The 13,551-nt window shown below is 41.7% G+C and overlaps 1 protein-coding gene across 4 annotated transcripts in view; it reads left to right on the top strand.

Annotated features, from left to right (window-relative positions):
* Positions 1–13,551, top strand: part of MCOLN3 (mucolipin 3) — a 33,379-nt gene that overhangs the window by 485 nt on the left and 19,343 nt on the right. For all 4 annotated transcript variants that reach the window (XM_036351678.1, XM_036351679.1, XM_036351680.1 and 1 more), the window contains exons 2-3: positions 2,826–3,055; positions 7,408–7,575. In XM_036351678.1, coding sequence (XP_036207571.1) covers positions 2,828–3,055; positions 7,408–7,575 — 396 coding nt within the window. In that variant the 5' untranslated portion in view covers positions 2,826–2,827. The remainder of the gene's footprint in view (positions 1–2,825; positions 3,056–7,407; positions 7,576–13,551) is intronic.

Raw genomic sequence — 13,551 nt, 5'->3', positions numbered from 1 at the left:
CAGTGGGGGCGCGCGCGGGCCGGGGTCGGGCGGGGGTCCCGCGGGTCGGGTCGGCGCGCCCCCCGCCTGGAGACTCGGACCCGGCTGCAGTGGCTGGAGGCTCTGCCCCGCGCCCCGCAGCCGGGCCCCCGCCCGCCGAGAAGCCGGAGGCGGAGATGTCGAGAGCCGGGAGCCACCAGAGGACGTCTCCCCGAAGGCCTAGGGAGGGGAGGGGGCGGACTGCGTGCGGCGGCTCAGAGATGGTCTGGAGTCTCTGGACGGTGCACAGCCAGCCTCTTTTCGCTAAGATATCCCTTTATTAGAGGCGCGGGGGCGGACGGAAATGGGGGCGGGCACAAAGCCGGGGTCCGGGCGCTGGGCGAAAGCAGCGTCCAGCCGGGCTCGGTGGTCTAAGGGGCTCAGGGCGCAGTGGCCCGGCAGGAAGGCGCGGCGGCTGCGGGCTCGGCTCTCGGATGAGCGCGGTGCCTTCACGCCCTTCCGGGAACCAAGTACCAGCCCAATAAAGTTAGCCTGAGCGCTCGTCGAGAAAAGATAAAAAGGTGAAGGAAGGAAGAAAGAACGGAAAAGAGACCCGAGGTTTGTGTCTGATGAAGTGACAACGCACTTCTGGAGAAATGAGGTTGCGTTACTTGGTCACCAGGTGTGAGGCTTTTGCTATTGACACATAGTCCCTAGTTCTCCGTAATTTTCCGCAGCTCAATCCAGTTGTCTTTCATCGCCCTCAATAAACAACCCCTGTGTGTTAGTTTGTAGATTCCAATAATACCTCGAGATAACCACCCTCGGGACCCGCAGCTCCGCCCATCCCGCCTCCCGCTGGGCGCTCTGGGGTGGGTAGGGGTGTGCCCTGCCCCCCTTCTGCGGCTAGTGGTCTGGACTGGTTGCAGTTTTCACAGTGCACCCTCCTCCGAAGGGCATCTGTGAGGCGGCAAAGCTAACGTTTGCAGCAAGTTTAGCGGTCAGTCCTGGTACATGTAATATCTGGTTCCCCGGACAACGAGGTGCGATGTGCTGAATAAATTAATTGGGGTTGGCTCATTTTCTCTTTTGTTCCTATGGGTTACTGTTACATGGCCTGTGGCTGGTTTGTTTAAAGTTTAATTTTCCCTGTATCAAAACAGAAAGGGCTTAATTGACCTCAAATCTGTAATTCACCAACATGTTTTATTATTAAGAGCTTCATTATGTTGATGTTCATATGAGTTTTGAGCAACATAAATCAGCTTCATTTTAAGTCCCATAATAAGTAAAGTCTTTTAAAATGCTGATTAAAAACATCATACCTTTTTGAAGAAAAGAATAACGTGTTCTTGAGTGAAAATCCTAAGGTACTGGTAAACGTTTTCTCTCCTTTATGTCTTTACCTAAGAGCTATTGTACTCACACTTTGATAGGCATTTTAACATACACACAAGCCACACTTTAATGAGTCCTATTATAATTATTTCATTTTGAAGGGGTTTGTATGCTATTGTAAGTATATTTTATGTTATTGATTCAGCAATAGCATATATATATATACATTAAGAGTTTAAAAACATATCCCATGCCTAGTTCTTATAGTGAATATCTATTGTTTGGAGATGCTGTGTTTACTATGAATGTCTCAACCAGAACCAACAATGGGATTCTAGGCTTGAATGTGGTGCCTACACAGTGACTTGACACATATTGTATTAATCTGTATAGTTTGAATTCCCCTTTGATTTCTGAGTACAAGTTATTAGAGAAATATCAAACAGAGCCATCCTTTTATATGGAAGGACTTTCCCTGGTGGTTTGGGGTATTTTATTTTGAACAGGTTTCCAGAATGTCCATACTAGTCTGAGAAAAAAGTCCAAGATAGGTCCCAGCTTCTGGAGTGACTTCTTGGTCACTTTGGAAAAGATGACTAGAAAGACAATAAAAAAACCAGCCTTATCCTTTTCAAAGGGACAAATGAAATAATAGCTGTGAAGTACCCTGAAAAGTAAAATGTGCTACAGAACTATCAAGTCTCCAACAAAAAGCAAATACAAGACATGGCTGCCTGGGATTTGGACTTAAATTGAGCTTCTGTGCCCCCTGTTGTAGGACAGTTAAATCCCCTGAGGCTCACAGGGCCACTAAGAACTTGTGGGCAGTTTTAGGAAACTGATGGGGCTGTGGGGAGAGTGAGGCTGCTTGCTTAGTGTGAGGCCCTATGCAGGGGCTTTGGTTGCATTTTCACTTGTAATGCTCAATACAGTCATATGACAGCACCTCCTGTTTTCATTTTGCAGAAGGGAAAACTGAGGGTCAGAGAGGCTCCTGTCACAAAAGTGTCAGTTGTAGAGCCAGGATTAAAAAACAATCAGAACTCAGTGGTTTAAAACTGTTTTGATAATCTGATAAATTTTTAAGTCTCTCCAGAAGAAAAGTGGCCATATCCACATATAAAAAAAAATGTCCCCATATAATTCCAAGGTCCATCTACCCTCTGAAGCCCTGACCTGGCTTTCAGCTCACAATCCATGCTCCATATCTGCCACTGAACGAGACAGAAAGCCTATACGTACCATGTATGTGTAAGTACATATAACGTTTTTCTAAATGAAGTCCCTGAATTTTGTAAATTTAACTGAGTAAAAAAATCATTTAATAACGGAAACAAAAAGAAAAATGATATGTTAACATTCTAATTGAGTCTGTAAACATCTAAAGTGCAGTTTACAACAATGGTGCTTATCTGAAACCAGATCTTCTGTTGTGACTCCTTCAACTATCCTGCAATAGCAAAGAACATAAACTTGTGTCTTTACTTACAGAATGGAAACAATTTTGTTTGTTTGTTTTTTCCCTCTAGAGATGGCAAATCCTGAGGTCGTTACAAATAGCTGTAGCTCTCAGCAGGAGGAAAATGGCTGCACATTTAACCAGAATACATCTCCCTCTGAGGAGCTCCTATTAGAAGACCAGATGAGGCGAAAACTCAAATTTTTTTTCATGAATCCTTGTGAGAAATTCTGGGCTCGAGGCAGAAAACCATGGAAACTTGTTATACAAATTATAAAACTTGCAATGGTGACTATTCAGGTGAGCACCTCAGGTCAGAGGTTTGTTAAAAGCCTCTTTTAACAACAAAGAGGCCCATGGCTAGTGGTTTTTTGTTATTTTTAAATATATTTTTATTGATTTCAGAGAGGAATGGAGAGAGAGAGAGAGAGAGAGAGAGAGAGAGAGAGAGAGAGAGAGAGAGAAACATCAATGATGAGAATCATTGATTGGCTGTCTCATGCATGCCCCCCACTGGGGATCAAGCCCGAAACCCAGGCATGTGCTTTTGACTGGAATCGAACCCAGGACCCATCAGTCCGCAGGCCAACGCTGTATCCACTGAGCCAAACTAGCCAGTGGTTTTTATAACTTTGAACTGCATGCATAATGGGGAGCAATAAATAAGGAAACATGAAATCTTAAACCCTTCTCTCTTAAATATTTGTGAAAGAAGACTTTTGGGGTTTTTTTCTTACCTTTTTTCTTTTCATCTTTCCTTAAGTTATCATTTCAGCCACATAATCCAATTAGTTTTCAGGAAAAGAAAATTTTAATATTTGGCTTCCAGTAGAGAGGTTTCTGAATACACCTTGGAAACTAGCTGTTATCCAATCAGAAGAGCCTTTTCCTTCCTAGTTAGTTTTCTGGGAATTTCTCTTCAGACACTTCAAGGGTTTCTGTAAGCAAGTATTTGGATTCTCTGTGATCATGGGAGTCCTGCAGTGGAAGAATCAGAATTAACTAAAAAGGAGTAGCATAGGTGGTGAGTGAAATATGACACTTCATTTTAGGAGATGTTAAGAATTTCATTTTCTTGGTCTTTCTTAACATTTTTTGGGGGAAACAAAATTTTGTGGTTCTTTATTTATACTTGTGATTTACTCTTGTGTAGAAATGTTTTTTTGCTGCTGAGAGCAATTATCTTTCATTAAAAGCAAATAGGCAAAAGTAAAAGTAGATTTTAATAGGGGAAAGACATGTTTTATTAGTACTTTCTTTTTTTGGTGAAAAAACAACAACAAAAAACAACCCAACAACCCGTAACTAAATAAACAACTCATATTCAAGGAAAAAAATATTTTAAACCCTGAAGTCATTAATCTTAACTGGTTATTAAGAACAAATGCTTGCCCTAACTGGTTTGGCTCAGTGGATAGAGCATTGGCCTGCGGACTCAAAGGTCCCGGTTCGATTCCGGTCAAGGGCATGTACCTTGGTTTCGGGCACATCCCCAGTTGCTGGCACATCCCCAGTGGGGAGTGTGCAGGAGGCAGCTGATCTATGTTTCTCTCTCATCGATGTTTCTGGCTCTCTATCCCTCTCCCTTCCTCTCTGTAAAAAATCAATAAAATATATTTAAAAAAAAAGAACAAATGCTTAAGATTGTTAGAAGCTAAGGGGATTTCTATAATCATATGAAGTTGGTAGAATTCTTGCATATGTTTTTCTGTCGGTGAGTGTAACGATTTCTCTTTAAAAGTAAATGGTTGATTATGCTAAGTGAAATAAGCCAGTCGAAGGAAAAATACCACATGATTTCACTCATTTATGGATAATAAAGACCATTATAAACTTATGAACAAAAATAGATACAGAGGCAGAGCTGCCTTGAACAGACTGTCAAACTACAGCAGGAAGGCCGGGGAGGGTGGGGGGGGGGCAAGGAGGGGGTAAGAGATCAACTGAAGGACTTGTATGCATGCATATAAGCATAACCAATGGACACAAGACACTGGGGGGTAGGGGAGGCCAGGGGATTGTCAAGGGCGGGAGGGGCGGGGGGGAGGAGACATAATACATAGTAATACTCTTTGTAATACTTTAAGCAATAAAAAAAAAATATTTAAAAATATATATTAAAAAAAATAAATAAAAGTAAATGGTTGAACATAAATACTTTCTACTTAGAATGAGTGCTGTGTTTTAGGCTAAACATTGTATAGCCATCATCATGTTCAGTTCTTAAAACAAATCAGAGAGAGTGGTATTCCCATTTCACAGACTAGAACACTGAGGCTTAGTGCATTAACATAGCCTATCATAGACAGGAAAGGAAGAGCAGAACTGAAATTCAAACTCAGATTTATTCCCTCTAAGATTTATTATCTTAATTATTCCTTAATCTTTTAGGAAGCTTATCTAACCTTCCTGTGTTTCCTAGAGTGGTCAAGAGAAGAATTGACCAATGGTTTAAAATGTTAAGCTCGTTAGTAATAAACATGTGAAAGGTGTTTAGGTAAGTTTTTGAAAGGAATTGAGGTTTTTCAATTGAGATGTTTCCATAATTTATATCTGAGCAATCAAGCAAATATTACATAAAGACAACTTTGTAATTGATCAATAAGGGTGACTTGGTAATAGATTTCTTCTTTAGGGAAAAGAAGGTGGTATTTCTGTTAAGTTGGAGCTGTTGTGTCTCGGTAACAAAAGAAAGATGTGCACAATGATAGGGACCTTACTAAAGGTTTTTTCTTCCCCACTTCCTGGCTCAGTCTCTGAATTATAGCAGTTCTATCCCAGCCTCCTGTCTTCTAGGCCCTTAAGGACAAGGACTGTTGCCTCCCATTGTATCTTCAGTCTCTAGCTCAGTACTGGCATGTGGGAGGTCCTCATGTATTTGAATGAATTGGTAAGAATGTGTTTGCAAATTCTCTGGAGGCTTTTTGGTCATCAGCTTCAATAGATGTGAAATCCCTGGAATATCTTATTGGGATTTAAGTAGGACTTTGAGCTGAAAGAGGCTCTTCAGTGATGGGGTTGAGTTAGGTGGAGAGAGATGACATGTGTAGGGTATAAGCATACATCTACAAAGGGAGAATGAAGGGGAAAAGACTTGGCTACTCTATTTTTCCTGATCAGAACCTGGGTTGTGCAGCTTGGATTTAGTCTGTTAGATGGCTCCAATTTTAACTATACACTTTTGGGTAATTTGACTTGGAAAATTATTGAGCTTCTCTGAACTCATCTTGTAAAATAGGTACATTAGGAACTATACCAGTGATGGCGAACCTATGACACGCATGTCAGAGGTAACACGGGAACTCATTTTTTTGGTTGATTTTTCTTTGTTAAATGGCATTTAAATATATAAAATAAATATAAAAAATATAAATCTTTGTTTTACTATGGTTGCAAATATCAAAAAATTTCTATATGTGACACGGCACCAGAGTTAAGTTAGGGTTTTTCAAAATGCTGACACGCCGAGCTCAAAAGGTTCGCCATCACTGAACTACACTATAGGATTAGAGTGAGGAAAGTTGCTGGAATAGAGTAATGGCCCATAGGTGCTCAGTGTTCTTCCCTTTTCCATATACAATACACCCTGCCTCATTCTGGGATCGAAGTCAGAATGCATGTTCTAAACTACACATACTTTAGAAAATTCACTTAAAAAATAAGTAAGGCCTTTATGTCATGCGCGGGCGCGAGTGCACGCACGTGTGTGTGTGTGTGTGTGTGTGTGTGTGTGTGTGTGTATGAAATAGAGATAGATTAAGGTGGTTTGGGAGGGAAGAGAAGGTGAAAGACTTGAAGCAAAGTAAGGTTTGGGATATGATTGACAGACTTTATGTTACCATGACAGCAGTTCAGGTAAACAGCCTTTTTTTGCGTGTGAACAACTGGTTTCATGTGGGTCAATCCTGCGTGAACATTAAGGATATGTTATATTAATATACTTTAGAGATAAGTTGAAAGAGTACTTTTATATTGGGTCTTATTGTCACAGTTCTGGTAATTAGACCTAGGAATATAGTTTGATTGTAAGACTTTGACTTATTTAAGGTATTTCTTACATTACATTATATACCTTCTTCAAGACCTTTTTGATGTCTTACAGAATTCAGTATTACACTCTTCCACTTGCTGTTCAGGCCCCTACACCATTTCTTCTGCTAATGTTTCTTCTCAATGTTCCTCTACTTGAATTATGTCCTTTCAAAGTGCTAAATTCTGGGCTTCCTTCTTAGCTCCTCAAATGTCCTTTGCCCAAGTTCTGCACATACTTCAGGGTTTCTATCATGCTTTCTTTAAGTGAACCTCCCTATGTTGTAGCCAAAAAGTGACCTTGCTCCTCTGAACACCTGAAGAACTCCTGAAGGACTTACCTGAACTCCTGAAGCTTTCGATGGGAGCAATGCCATAAATGACATCAGACGTTAAAAAAAAAATGTTGAAAAGATGCAAAACCACTTCCTTTTACCTTAGAACTAGAAACCTACCTTATCTTTAAGGACAAATTAATTCATAGCTACCAAAGATTAATTTCTATGGGACATATTCAGGATTAATTAGACACTGCTTCTTGAATAGATAAATTGATTATTATATGGAGACCTTTATTTTGATGCTTTTTCACCCTCTAACTTTTTCCTTTTTCCCCCCTTAAGCTGGTCTTTTTTGGGCTAAGTAACCAGATGGTGGTAGCTTTCAAGGAAGATAACACTATAGCATTCAAACACCTCTTCCTAAAAGGATATGTGGACCAAGCGGATGACACCTATGCAGTTTACACACAGAGTGATGTATACAGTCAGATCATCTTCGCAGTGAACCAGGTAAATCAAGCATGGCTTTTTTTTTTTTAATGATAGATACTTTAATGGAATTGGCTTGATTTTCCTCTGTCAGGGGTGCATGTGCATTCTTTACTTGGGAGAAAGAACAGACTGAAAAAACAGTTAGCAATGTACATAATAGAGACTGACATTCAGATGGAGAAGGGTGAACATTTCTGTAATGTATAAATGGCATGTATAAGATAATTTTTAAAATGTTTTTAAAATATTGCCAACAAACTTTTACAAAACTATAAATTAAGAAGAGTTTTTGGTCAGTAACACAGAGACAGAAACTTGAAAGACTTAATTAAAAGAATCAAACTAGGGCTTGTATGAGAGCCTCAAAGGTTTAAAATTATTAACCACGACGCTGGTAGTAAGTAGTCATTAAGTCCTCAGAGTTTATAGTTTCAGAGGCCCTTAATACTTAATGAGAATGTTCACTTTGCAAAGTATATATAGCAACCAAGACCTGAAAGTTCACTTAAAAAATAACTAAGGCCTTTATGTCATGCATGACAATGATCTTATTGTGACACGGATTAACTGCCAAAAAAGTAAGCTTGTATTTCATCCAGATGAGTCAAATTCCTATTCTGCATTTGTAATCAATTTGATTTTGCTATAAATAGTACTTTCTCAAGATCCTAAATCTCTTATTTGGTAGGTATCATTGAAAGTGTTCTTTTTAAAAAAAAAAAAAAAAATCCTCATCTGAGGACATTTTTCCATTGATTTTTAGAGAGAGGGAAAGGCGGAGAGAAATATCAATGTGAGAGAAACACATGGATTGGTTGCCTCCTGTATGAGCCCCCACCAGGATCCCGTCAGGTACTTGTCCTTGACCAGATTTGAACCCAGGACCCTTCGGTCCGTAGGCTGATGCTCTACCCACTGAGCAAAACGGGCTAGGGCTGGAGTGTTCTTAAATTCAGTATTTCCAAGCTGGCTTAGTTTCAAAATTATTACAACTCTCCTCCAAACAATTGTTATAATGCAACCATGTCTCTTCATTATCTAGAGATAATCTCTGCACACTGAAATGATAAATTGCTAAGATGGGATATGTAATTACGACACCAAAGCTTTCTGTTAGCATTCTGATTGCAAGAATTGCCCCCAAATCTACAGTAATAGAAGTAAACTGTATACGTTGTTAAACAGAATTATGTCCTACAATTTGTAAGGAAAAAATATATGGTGCTGGAAATATTCAGTTTTGAGATTTTTGTTTTAAGCTTATTAAGTTTCTTTAAAGCTGTTTTGAACCAAATTGGTAGTTTCTTTGTTTTGTGTGTTTTTTTGGGCAGGGGGGATAGAGGCCAGAAGTAAATAGTTCATTAAAGTTCCTCCTAAAATGTATTTACCTTAATTAGTAGACTTAAACTTAGTTTTGAAAATATAGTACTACTTGGCCTGGGGCCAGCATGGCTCAGTGGTTGAGCATTGACCTATGAACCAGGAGGTCATAGTTCAATTCCCAGTCAGGGCACATGCCTGGATTGTGGGCTCTATCCTCAGTGTGGGGCGTGTAGGACACAGCCGATCAATGATTCCCTCTCATGATTGATGTTTCTATCTCTTCCTTTTCCTCCCTCTCTTAAACAAATAAAAATATATTTATAAAAATACAGTACTATTTGGCATTCAGGCCATTCTATTTATCAGATTTCTACATTCTTTATAGAACTGCATGTAGATTCCTTACTCTAATATGTAAGTAGAAAATAATAATTGGGGTGGTTTACCTTAGGCAAATGATTGCTTTCCATCTTCCAAGCAACTATCAGGCATTTTTACTAGTAGCTGAAGATAAAAATACCTTGATCATAATTTCCATGAATAACTAGGGTTTTTGTGGTTAATGAGGCCAGTCGTTCTATCTGGCTCCAGATAACTGAAAAGGGACAGTATGGACTGGTGTTAAAGAAGGAGCTTTGTTTGTTGTAAGGAGATATCCTGATAGTTGAGATGATAGTCCCTGAGGGGAACTGACAGATGGGACGGTGGCTTCTCGGCTCTTAAAGGTATTTCCATGACTAATTACTTATCCCGAAGGGATTAGCCCCCAGATGTCCTCTAAGTAGACCATCTCTAGGCTCATTCTGATCCAATGCTGGTTATAACATCACCTTTGTTTATTATATATGCTCATATATTTGAATGTCAGTACACTAGTTATTTTGTTTTAAATGATACCTTGGCTTTCCTCAACCAATTGTGGGTCATCTTTACTGGGTTCCTTTCTTTCATCTGCCCCTTACATTTGGGCAGTCCCCAATGTAATGAGTGACGTCCACAATGTCCTGTCCTCAACAGCCCTGCTCAGCTCCTGTAGACTCAAGCCTATGGCTTCTTTTATGGAGTTAGTCCTTCTCCTATTTGTTCTTTCTCTCTTCCTGCTGCCTCTGTTTTCCTAGCATTATTGTCTTTTCCAAAGAACCTTGCCTTCTCTTGATGTGCCTGAAATAGATTCCCGCCCTCAATATCTTTTACCTTCTTTTTCATGGAAAGGAATTTTTAATCTCTTATGCCCTCCCTGCTCTCCTATCCCCCTTATAAAACTACCATTTGGCTCAGAGTGGCTTTAGAAAGACTTAATGAATACACCATTTCCTTGAATAGAAAACAAAAATCTCAAAATGGAATATCTCCAGCATTACACTATTTCCCCTTATATGTAAGACATCATGCTATTTAATAATTTATGCCACTTCCATTATCATAGACTTTTGGCTCATTTTCCCAATCTCAATACCCTAATCACACATTATTTAACTAGAAGCCTGGTGCATGACATTCGCGCACTGGTGGTGGTGGGAGGGGGGTCCCTCAGCCCAGATACACCCTTTAGCAGTCCAAGAGCCCTCGGGGGATGTCCGTCTGACGTCCCTAGTGCTGCTGTGGAGGCAAGAGAGGCTTCCCCCTACTTCTGCTATGCTTGCCAGCTGTCAGCCCGGCTTGTGGCTGAGCAGCACTCCCCCTGTGGGAGCACACTGACCACCAGGGGGCAGCTCCTGCATTGAGTGTCTGCCCCCTAGTGGTCAGTGCGTGTCATAGCGACAGGTCGTTCCACCATTCAGTTGATTTGCATATTACCCTTTTATAATATAGGATGGTTTACTGTGCATAGATTAGCTCTAGGAAATGAAGAGCCACTGCAGCATTATAGTAATATTTTACCTCACTATTTGTTTGACACCTATTCCAGGCCTAATACTGTTCTAAGTACTGGGGTTAGAGCGGAGGACTTGATAAATTCCTAGCCCTGTGGAATTTACATTCTAATGGAAAAGATGGCTTTTAAACAAGTTTAACCAAAATTATTTGATTTTATATAGTGATGAGTGCTGTGAAGTAAAATAAAGTAGCAAAAGGCATTAATAGTACAGGGCAGTCAGAAAAGGCCTCTCTGAGGACTTACAGTGTGAGGAAAAATATTTCAGGCTGAACGGGTAGCAACAGCCAAGGCCCTGCCGACCAGGAAGCACTAAGTTTCAGGAAAACGCAAAGGAGGCAAGTGTGACTGGGCCAGGAAAGGAGCTATGAAGTTTACTCTGAGAGAGCCAGGAAGCCATGGAAGGAGGGAGAGACTCTTAACATACACTAGCAAAGGCTAAGATTTATTCCCTCAAAATTCTAGCATCTGTTATGTATCAGATATTGTTTTTGCTGCATAAATACAGTAGTGAACACACAGACAAAGTCAAGAAGGTCATATTCTAATAGGAAGAGAACAGCAATCTGCTCCAATTAAAGAGAAATATGTAAATTAACCATCACTTCAGAATGCCCACCAGCCAATCAGGAGTGAGTATGCAAATAAGTGGGATAAAGATGGCAGTGGCCATGGAGCCAGCCGGAGCAGGCGAGAGGCTTGGGTCACCCCCAGCGACAGATGAAGCCAAGCTTCCTGCCCACCCTGGCCGGCCTCTGAAGGAGGGACTTGTGGGTGGCGGCCACGGAGCTGGCCCGAGTGTGTGGGAGCCTTGGGTCACCAGGGGCAACCCAAACTTCCTGCCTGCCCTGGCCGGCTGCTGAAGGAGGGCCCTGCAAATGGCCCTCAGCCCCTCACTCAGGCTGGCCACGCCACCACCGGGGTGAGGGTCCCCACTGGGGGGGCATGGCCAGCCTGAAAACGGCCCTTAGCCCCTCACCCAGGACACCCTGCAATCTGAGGGGTCCCAGATTGGAGAGGGTGCAGGCTGGGCTGAGGGACACACACCCCCATGCACAAAATTGTGCACCGGGCCTCTCTAATACTATATAATAAAAGGCTAATATGCAAATTGACCAAATGGCAGAATGACCAGTTGCTATGATGTGCAATGACCACCAGGGGGCAGATGCTCAATGCAGGAGCTTTCCTTGGTGGTCAGTGTGCTCCCATAGGGGGAGCGCCGCTCAGCCAGAAGCCGGGCTCATGGCTGGCAAGTGCAGCAGCAGTGGGAGCCTCTCCCACCTCAGTGGCAGTCAGACATCCCCCAGGGATTCCTGGATTGCAAGAGGGCACAGGCTGGGCTGAGGGACCCCCACCCCCTGCCATGCATGAATTTTGTGCACTGGGCCTCTAGTAAATAAATAAATATCAACTGTCAGTTGGTTATTTGTTTAAGGTAAAACAAACAAAAAAAGCAGGCAGAGTGAAAGGGTGGAGATGGTGAGGGAAGGCTTCTCTGAGAAGGTGATACAGGTGAGCAGAGAGCAGTCTAAAGAGCAGTGAGGCAGCCCATGGTGATCTCAAGGAAGAAGCTTCCAGGGAGAAGCAACAGAGTCTCAAACAGGTTCATGTCTTAGGTGTCACTATTCTAAGGGTTTTACGTGCCTTAATTCACTTCCTCTTTGTGACTGTGGTAAGGAAATATTTGTAACAGCCCTATGATTTCTTTACAAAGACCAGACTGTGGTGAGAGTCTGGATTGGAAGCAGGAAAGTCAGGTTAACCAGGTGGGACATGATGGAGGAGGGTGATAGCAGTGAAGGTAATGAGAAGTGGTCAGGTTTGGGATATAATTGGAAAGTAATGCATGATTTTCTGATGGATTGGAAATTGAGTATGAGAGAAGAAGACTAAAGGATCATTTCCAAGTCTTGTCTGGAAAGTGATTGACTTACGGAGTTGTTTATGAAGAAGAAAATTATTGTAGAAAGAGACAATTTTACCTGTTTGTCCATCCATGATTAAGATTTCTCTTAGACACCACACGTAGATTGCTACCCACTTGTATATGGAATCTAGTGGAGAGGGCAGGGCTGGAGAGATAAATTAGGAAGTCATCAGCATATAGATGGTATATAAAACATGGGACTGCCCGAGATCACCCATGGAGAGGATGTGGTGAAAGAGGTTGAAGACTGAATGCAAGGCACCCTGAGATGTAGAGGTTGGGAAGAGGAGATTCAGTCTCTAAGGAGACTGAGAGGAGCAGCCTGGGTCCCAGAAGACAAGTGGGGAAAGTATCGCATGAAGGGGAAAGCACCCACCTGCACCAAGCACCGTGGAGAAGTTACATTAGGTGAGGACTGACAACCAGGCAAGAAGCACTGAGAACTGGGAACTAAGTGTTGCATTTGGTAACGTGCTGCCTTCACCAGCTCAGGCCCAGCTCAGAATCAATTCCATGGGCCCATATTATCAATCATTCCCTTCAATGATCACAGCATGTTTCACAGGCATCCTTTAGTAGGATTATTTATCTGTGTCTATCCCACTAAATTATTAATTCCAAGAGACAGATACCATATCCTTATCTTTGTATCACTAATTGTGCAAGCGACATTGTTCAAAATAAGCTCTGAAACCCTTCATTTTGTGTTTTTCATCCACAGAAATCCACTAAGAGGTTTAAGTGGACAGTTATTCCAAAATACCATGTGATTCTCATTTGTAAAAGTCACATTTTGTTTTAGAGCAGTGGTCCGCAAACTGCGGCTCGCAAGCCACATGTGGCTCTTTGGCCCCTTGAGTGTGGC

This window comes from Myotis myotis, unplaced genomic scaffold (assembly GCF_014108235.1).
Source record: "Myotis myotis isolate mMyoMyo1 unplaced genomic scaffold, mMyoMyo1.p scaffold_m19_p_2, whole genome shotgun sequence".
Classification (NCBI taxonomy): Eukaryota; Metazoa; Chordata; class Mammalia; order Chiroptera; family Vespertilionidae; genus Myotis; species Myotis myotis.
Note: the sequence above shows the minus strand (reverse complement) of the source record. Positions and strands in the feature narration are given on the sequence as shown.